Source organism: Corticium candelabrum, chromosome 8 (genome assembly GCF_963422355.1).
Source record: "Corticium candelabrum chromosome 8, ooCorCand1.1, whole genome shotgun sequence".
Taxonomy (NCBI): Eukaryota; Metazoa; Porifera; class Homoscleromorpha; order Homosclerophorida; family Plakinidae; genus Corticium; species Corticium candelabrum.
Window position 1 is genome coordinate 6,101,187 of NC_085092.1, and position 7,500 is coordinate 6,108,686.

The 7,500-nt window shown below is 40.6% G+C and overlaps 3 protein-coding genes across 3 annotated transcripts in view; 2 read left to right on the forward strand and 1 right to left on the reverse strand.

Moving 5' to 3' along the window:
- Positions 1 to 1,292, reverse strand: part of LOC134183230 (IQ motif and ankyrin repeat domain-containing protein 1-like) — a 7,695-nt gene extending 6,403 nt beyond the window's left edge. The window contains exons 1-2 of the mRNA XM_062650718.1: positions 818 to 1,292; positions 1 to 42 (exon numbers count right to left, since the gene is read on the reverse strand). The exon at positions 1 to 42 is cut by the window's left edge and continues 123 nt beyond it. Of these exons, the coding sequence (XP_062506702.1) occupies positions 1 to 42; positions 818 to 1,276 (501 nt within the window). The 5' untranslated portion in view covers positions 1,277 to 1,292. The remainder of the gene's footprint in view (positions 43 to 817) is intronic.
- Positions 1,293 to 1,519: 227 nt separating this feature from the next.
- Positions 1,520 to 2,748, forward strand: LOC134183642 (MRG/MORF4L-binding protein-like). The gene is made up of 4 exons (XM_062651226.1): positions 1,520 to 1,618; positions 1,680 to 1,801; positions 2,279 to 2,414; positions 2,473 to 2,748. The coding sequence occupies exons 1-4, from the start codon at positions 1,534 to 1,536 to the stop codon at positions 2,646 to 2,648; spliced, it is 519 nt and encodes a 172-aa protein (XP_062507210.1). The 5' UTR covers positions 1,520 to 1,533; the 3' UTR covers positions 2,649 to 2,748.
- Positions 2,749 to 3,226: 478 nt separating this feature from the next.
- The window catches only part of LOC134183122 (YEATS domain-containing protein 2-like), an 11,040-nt gene continuing 6,766 nt past the window's right edge, over positions 3,227 to 7,500 (forward strand). The window contains exons 1-8 of the mRNA XM_062650589.1: positions 3,227 to 3,330; positions 3,404 to 3,505; positions 5,523 to 5,745; positions 6,622 to 6,679; positions 6,738 to 6,816; positions 7,144 to 7,226; positions 7,289 to 7,394; positions 7,467 to 7,500. The exon at positions 7,467 to 7,500 is cut by the window's right edge and continues 11 nt beyond it. Of these exons, the coding sequence (XP_062506573.1) occupies positions 3,235 to 3,330; positions 3,404 to 3,505; positions 5,523 to 5,745; positions 6,622 to 6,679; positions 6,738 to 6,816; positions 7,144 to 7,226; positions 7,289 to 7,394; positions 7,467 to 7,500 (781 nt within the window). The 5' untranslated portion in view covers positions 3,227 to 3,234. The remainder of the gene's footprint in view (positions 3,331 to 3,403; positions 3,506 to 5,522; positions 5,746 to 6,621; positions 6,680 to 6,737; positions 6,817 to 7,143; positions 7,227 to 7,288; positions 7,395 to 7,466) is intronic.

Consider the following 7,500-nt stretch of genomic DNA (forward strand, 5'->3'; position numbering starts at 1 on the left):
TTCTTTCTCTTCTCTCTCCATTTTGATCATGTACAGCCAAGACTAAATGCGTGCAAACAAGCAATGAATTCTATTGTCAAGTTATTTCAATTGCATGTATGCAGCATGATACACAGATCAAAAAACTACGGAAATTATGTTATATCACTGACATAATGTGAGTATGGCGGAAACTCCATCTGTGCAATAGCCAAATCATAAAGAGCATTTCAAATGTAATTTCAAGTCAATGCAATGAATTTATTTGCATCACTCTTTGGTCAATCATATTGCAACTAGAGTAGTCGTTTAACAGGAACATCATCCAGTAGCAACATTCAATGCAGCGTGCACTTGTCTGTCTGTCTGTACGCCTAGTTTCTCTGTATGTATGTCCAGCTGTCTGGCTGGCAGTGTACATGCCTAGCTGTCTGTCTGTCTGTCTGTCTGTCTGTCTAGTTGTCTGTCTGTCTGTCTGTCTGTCTGTCTAGTTGTCTGTCTGTCTGTCTGTCTATCTGTCAATGGTAGTATATTTTTATAAATCAACACTAGAACATCCACACAGCATAAACTAAACGAATGTCCAGCTATATCAACCACCAAGGCTGCAAACAATTTGTCTGTCTGCATGTCTGTACGCCTGTATGTACGTCTGTCTGCCTTTTTGCTCATGCGCGCGAGCGCACACACACACACACACACACACACACACACACACACACCTACAAGCATGCACCCATTTTCTAATTCCATCTCCAAGCAATGTAACCCCAATTAAATAAATAATTAAATAAATAAATAAATAAATAATAAATAATGACGTCACTAAGACTCTAACTTCTCTCTGCAATTTGTCCATCAACGCATCATATTCTTCCTTCTCCTTCCTCCTAGCCGCCAACTCCTTCTTCGCCTTGTAACGTCTATATACCGTCTGTATCCTGCGGGCGGCCCCATCCTCCCTCGTCCACACCGGCTTTCCCACTTTGACTCTGTCATTACCACCGGCCTTTCCCTTCACTTGCTCTCCCTGTTTTCCCGCTGGTGAGCCTCCCCTTCCTCTCCCTCGGGTAGCTACTGCTCTTCCGCGTCCGGCGGTGCCTCCTCGCGACGGTCCACGTTGGACTGTCGCTCCTCCTCCTCTTGTCGCTCTATTTGCAGTTGTTCGAGCAACAGGCTTCGTGTCGACCTTTGACACGGCGGGATTACTTGCTGATGCTTTCTGTGCAGTGGCTACGGTCGTTGGAGACTTGGAAGTGGCCGCAGTCGCTTTGGTTGGAGACTTTTTGGGAGGCATGGCAACGTGTAAGAGTGACGACACACCTTGCGCGGCGGGCTGGAAACCGAGACCATAATTTAAATATCATTTTATTATTTAATTTTTATTATTTTTATTTATTTATTTAATATACATTTTTTAATAAATAAAAGATTTATAATAAATATTAATATATAATATAAACAAACAAACAAATAAATTATTAAGTTAAATTAAATTTAGTATTTGAGTTTGTTTAGGGTTTTGGTACTCCGAGGCAGCATGGTGCGCGCGTTATGATGGCGTCTGACGAAGATGTGGTGTGGACTGTCGAGCTGGAAACGCATCTCTTCCATGCCATGCAAGGCCACAAACCAGTTGGTATGGTCAACTTACGATCGATGGCGTTTCCTCTCGTTGAATCGGCTTGTTGCTAGTGCAGGAGTGAGTAAACATTTTCACATGGTCTGTATACAAGAGCAGTTGTGTCAAATGGGATGGAAACATTTGTCAGCCGAGCAGATATGGAAACATCTTGGTACTATGTACAATTTAGATGCTTTGGTGAGGTTCAAAAATTAGGTGTTGTATAAACGAGCGAAGAGGGCACACACATTGGAATAATTAGTATTTATTTTAATTAATTTATGTGGAGGTTTGAATGCAGATAATTCTTAAATTGTGCTAATTAATTAATAATGTTGAAAAATAAATTTATTTTAATTAATCAATAATAATTAAAAATTAATATTAATCACCAGTTGCACAATAGAGCAATTTGTATTTTATCAATTATAGTAACAATTAATAATTATTTATAAATTATAATTAATTAATTATATTGTAATTTTAATTACTTATGTAGAGCTTATACTTTGAACTAATCGAGAGATCAGATTAACATACAAACGGTTTTCTTATATTTTCTAACTAAAAACTTGATTAATATTATTTATAATAAATAATTATATATCAACCAATAAAATACAAATTTTATTATCTACTCACTATGAGCACTTCCGTATCAATTGCTTGTTGCAGGAAGAAACAGAGCCGGTACCTTTTCCTAATAGCATAATTGATTTCAATCTACCCGACGACTTGCTACAACCTGCGGGCGAGAAGGAAGTAGAACAAGAACCCGAAAAGGAAAAGGAGTCGGAATCTGAGAGTGGAAGTCAGTTTCATTGTGACACACGATTGTGTATGAAGGTAACGATTGGAATGTTGTGTAGCACCGACGAACAAAGCGGCTCCGACTCCGACTTCACTTCCGGCCTCGACCGTGACACCCGATTCGCCTAAACGTGCAACGAAGCGACTTCGAATCACAACTGCAATGAACTCTCCTGCTTCGCCTGCAGTACCGGCTGGTACGGCAGGCAAAAGACGGAGACAAGTGATTACATGAGTAGATCGGTTGTGTACACTGTACATACTTTTTTAAAACTAGATTACAGTTGAACTTAGTCTTGAATTGAAGAAATGTGGAAGGTTACTATTTTGTATCATACTGGAGGTGCACAATGAGGCAAAAATGGCAAATTATTGCGATCTGTAATTAATGCAAGGTGCGCATGGGCTAGAGTTATAGCAATGTTGTTGTAGACCCAGCTACTCACGACTTGATTTGTAGGTCTCCTGTCTCCTGCCTATGTGCTCATTAGGTTTGTTGTTTTTTGTAGTGTCAACCATATTTATTATAACATTTATTTATTTATTCATTATTTAATTTTTATCTCCTATTTATATTTTATTTTATTTTTTAAATTTTAAATAGTAATATATTTTACTTTTTTATATTTTAATTTTTTATAATACTTTAATTTTAAACAATAATATATTTTATTATATTTTTCTAGCAACATAGTAGGCTCTATTGGTTGTACTGTACAGCACATGTATTTGTGTTGCCGATACACACAGATTGGCCAATCATTTTTTGGTATTGTGCTCACGTGATCAGTCGTTCTTGACACGTGACTCATGACAACACAATGAATACGAACACTAAGAGAATCCGAGATATCATCAAGAGGGAATTCTCAGCAAATATCGAGATGAAAAAGGATGAACTCGAGCAAATCGATCAGGTGAGGCCCCCCACATTCTTAACCAGTCGACCATTCTGATTTTCTCTTACAATACGTTTCCTACTGCTTCAAGCGACTAGCAGACGTACGCAGCATACTCGATCGTCTGCGAGCAGTAATAGTCGCTCAATATTACGGCCCCGGAATAAGCAATTTCAGAGAATTTCAAGACGAGGTAAGAAGGTAGTCGGTCACGTGACGTGTGTTTGTTACCACGTGATTTAGTGTGAGTGAAACCACAAAAATAAAATTGTTTGACAGATATTGTACGCTGAAAGTTAGTGCGCATGCGCGCTAGTACATGGAATGCTTAAAAATTAGTGCGCATGCGCTCTTTTTATTTATTATTATTATCAATAAACAGTATATGTTCAAATGCATAAGTTTTAAAATTAACATTTTTAAGGGTGCAGGGTCATGGTCGGACATGCGCACTTGAGCCGATCTCAATTTAGCTAGATTTTGCGTCATAGCTATTACACGTAACATTGTTCAAGTATCATGGCCAGAAAATCAGTTTTGATCGCCAGTAAGCTCTTCAAATGCTGTGCATATGTTACTCATGCGCAAAGGTCACTAGACAACACTACTGCAAATTGGCTATTTAGGAGTCGATTGACGACGCGGCAGCAGTAAGCTTTAAAACAATACAAATTTTTGGTGCTCACTATGAACTGAGTGCACTTGGTTACTCTGAGAGAAAGACGTGACTACAGCAGATGCAACATACGGGAACGTGACGTGTGCGTTCTGGTCACATGCAGAGCGTAAGGAACTCCGATCTGGCTCGAAGTACGAGGGTGCTTGTCGAATTTTACCAAAACTGCAGTGTAGCAACCGCAACCTCAGTTTGAGGTTATAGAAGAACAATTTCAAGAACTACATCTAAAAGCCTAGAATTTAGCTACCAGAGTCACAGTCTAACGTAACCTCATACTGCAATGTCTTGATCGTTCCAATTCAGGCTATAGAGAGACTTCAGTCAGCTTTGCCTTTGGTGCAAATTAGAGCGTCTAAGTCCTCGTGGTTACTGAGTGTTTGAAAGAGTGCACCCTTTTAAAGGGATGCAGTGCGTATGTCTGAGCGTGACCCTGCACCTTTAATCTAATTAAAAGACACGCCCGCCAGCTCAAAAAATTGGTTTGCATGCTGCTGTCAAACAGTTGATTTTATTCTTGTGGCTTAATTAATTGTTATTAGACACACTTATAGTTCTTACCACTTTTCCTCAAAATTTGTACTTTCACCCATCATCAATTTTCAGGAACATCTGGATTAGGGCATAACTGATTAAATAATTTTTTATTTTAATTATCTGATTATGACGTCACTACACATTCATTATGATGTTAGAGACTCAAGTTACTTATTTAGTTAGCTTCGATATTCCAGACTGCTTTCTGCACATTATGGGAGGAGGGAGTGGGAGGAGAGAAGAAAGCAATGTGAGGACAGCTCTATTGTAAGTGAAGTCATCTTAACCGATAATTAATTACCCACATACATTAGGAACAGTAACAAGCACCAGATGGCTTGTGGGATATTGCCAGAAGCTGTTTGCTACCAGCCGACTACAAACGATCGGGAGAACATAGAAAATGAGTGACTTTACCGAATTCGGTATGGAGAAGGCAAAGACGTCGCAACCTCGTACTAAAATTACCTAGCAAGCAGTTGAAGTGTCTTCAGGGCTTCAACACCAAGAGTAGACAAAGAAGTTGGAACAGCCGCTGCAAAGGCTGTATTGTTCGGTAACGTCTGGCAAACATTCGCTGAGTTATCATGTCATCAGAAGCAAAACAAGTAGCTTGTCGTATTTGTGTTAGCTGCACCCCACTGTGCTATTACAGTTGTCTGAGAATCGCTTAGAGGTAATTACAAAGTACTCATTGACGTCAGCAGTTGTCTACAGTGCTGATTGGCTGTTTTTAGCAGTGGTTTTGATTGGACTGAATGTTTCTGAGCTTGAGCAGTCGTGCCTTTTCCGAAGTCACTTTCAATAGAGATGTCCCCAGACTGCTTTCTTCTCTCCTCCCACCCTCCCCTTCCATCACGTGCAGAAAGTAGTCTGGAATACCGAGGCTATTATTTAGTTTGGTTGTAGTTAATATTAAAAATTGTTTATTTGATTAATTAATTAATATTGATTATTAACCCCATTACTCTAAAATTGGCGATTATTTGTATGTTAGGGGTTAGTAAGGACGTCTAGTCGTCGGAAGAAGGCGAGTGTTGAGTATGATCATGACAGTGTGAGTCAGTGTGAGTCAATGGGCAGTAAGGCTAGTTGTGGTGTCGAGTCTCCACGGGCTGTGGAAACACCATCGACTGATTCTGGTTCCGGAAGGCAGTCGCCTGTCATGGATGGAGTTGGTGGTGTGCGCCAGAGTTTGCAAGATAGATTGTTTGGTCAAGGTTGGTTGACTTTTTTGTGCATTTGTCTGACTGTTTGTCTGTTTGTCTGTCTGTCCGTCCGTCTGTCTGTCTGTCTGTCTGTTTCTCTGTTTGTTTGTCTGTCTGTAGGTATGTGTGTGTGTATGTATTTCCACATGGCTGTCTGTCTCTTTGTCTGTCTGTCTGTCTCTTTGTCTGCCTGTCTGTCTGTTTGTTTGTATTTACGTATGTAGCGGAAATTTCAGAAACAGCGCCCAGCCAAAAGACCTCCCACTGGGTGATCATTTGGAAACTGTTCTCATTTACAGCCCATGGGCCATTAATGAGAATCAAGATTGTGGTGCACAATTCGATGTCTCAGCCCAACATTGGTCAATATTCCGAGGCTGTAGTAGTATACTACGGTGTACGTACAGGTTTGGCAACAATTCAGACAGCCGTCTTACACTGTGGATTAAAGAAGGAACTTCTAAAGAAACGCTGGACAAGAAGTGTAGGAGGGCAGTCAGGTCTGGTTGCACTTGTAAGTTTATAAAGACTACGTACCTAGGCAGGACATTGCAAGATATGCCTCACACTTGCCTACTCTGTGGTACTCAAGTCAATCTGCCAATTTCCAGAGTTTCTTACGAACCGCCCGGGTGCTTATTGAGAACGGATATTCTTCCATAAAAATTCCATTTTCTGTATTGCTGCCCTGGGCGCTGTTTTGGAAATTCCTGGTATGTATGTTCGTCTGTATCTTGTTTGTCTGCATGTCTGTGTCTACTAATAAAATATCTGCTTTTAAGTCTATTTGTTGGGTTTTTTGTTTTGTGGTTTGTCTCTATCTACAACATGTTATACCCGAGTTTGCAGCAACACCTGAACGATGCCTCACATTGTTATCAACATTAGGTTCTGGTGTTTCTCGTTTGTACATACGGAAACGAGTCATTGTTGGCAATACGTCAAGGTTCTCACTCTGTTCTACATACACTTCATTTGTCCCTCTAATCCCTTTTGGTCTACAGGTTTATTCCATCTGAAGAGAGAGAAGCAGGCGACCGATCCACTCACAAGTGGATGGTGTATGTGAGGGGTGTCAGCGAGGTAGGTATCCTAACTTGAACAACCAGTGATGACATTGCATTTGTTTATTGTACACTAGCACTGTTAGGGTATTGAGTGTTACTTGGGAAATAAAGATGTGTGTAATTGTAGTGTGTCTGCTACCTTACACACACACACACACACACACACACACACACACACACACACACACACACACACACACACCACACACACACACACACACACACGCACGTACACACACACACACACACACACACACACACACACACACACACACACACACACACACACACACACACACACACACACACACCACTTCATTACTATCCAAATTGATTTCACTAGGAGCCATCCGTGTACCACTTCATTAGCAGTGTTACGTTCTTTCTTCATCCAAGCTACAAGCCAAATGACCTCATAACAGTCGTGTATGGCCATACATTTGTACGAGTTCAATCACGAAAATGTACATTACAGTTTGCTATTACAGTCGTCCACCGTTTCATCTCACACGACGTGGATGGGGCGAGTTTCCTGTTCGGGTGCAGCTGCATCTCCGCGATGGCAAGAAAGTCGATGCCATTCACAACCTGAAGGTGACCAGCAGGGAATTGTGTTGTCATTGAATTGGACTTTGTCACTGATTGTGACTGTTGTTGTTATTACAGCTTGACAAGACGTATTCAGGCTTGCAAACTCGTG

Bases quoted from the DNA above. Each gene is read 5' to 3' on its own strand.
- LOC134183642 (XM_062651226.1), top strand. From the start codon at position 1,534: ATGATGGCGTCTGACGAAGATGTGGTGTGGACTGTCGAGCTGGAAACG. The intron at 1,619-1,679 runs GTATGGTCAACT...TTGCTAGTGCAG, and splicing joins GCAAGGCCACAAACCAGTTG to GAGTGAGTAAACATTTTCAC. The intron at 1,802-2,278 runs GTGAGGTTCAAA...TGCTTGTTGCAG, and splicing joins TGTACAATTTAGATGCTTTG to GAAGAAACAGAGCCGGTACC.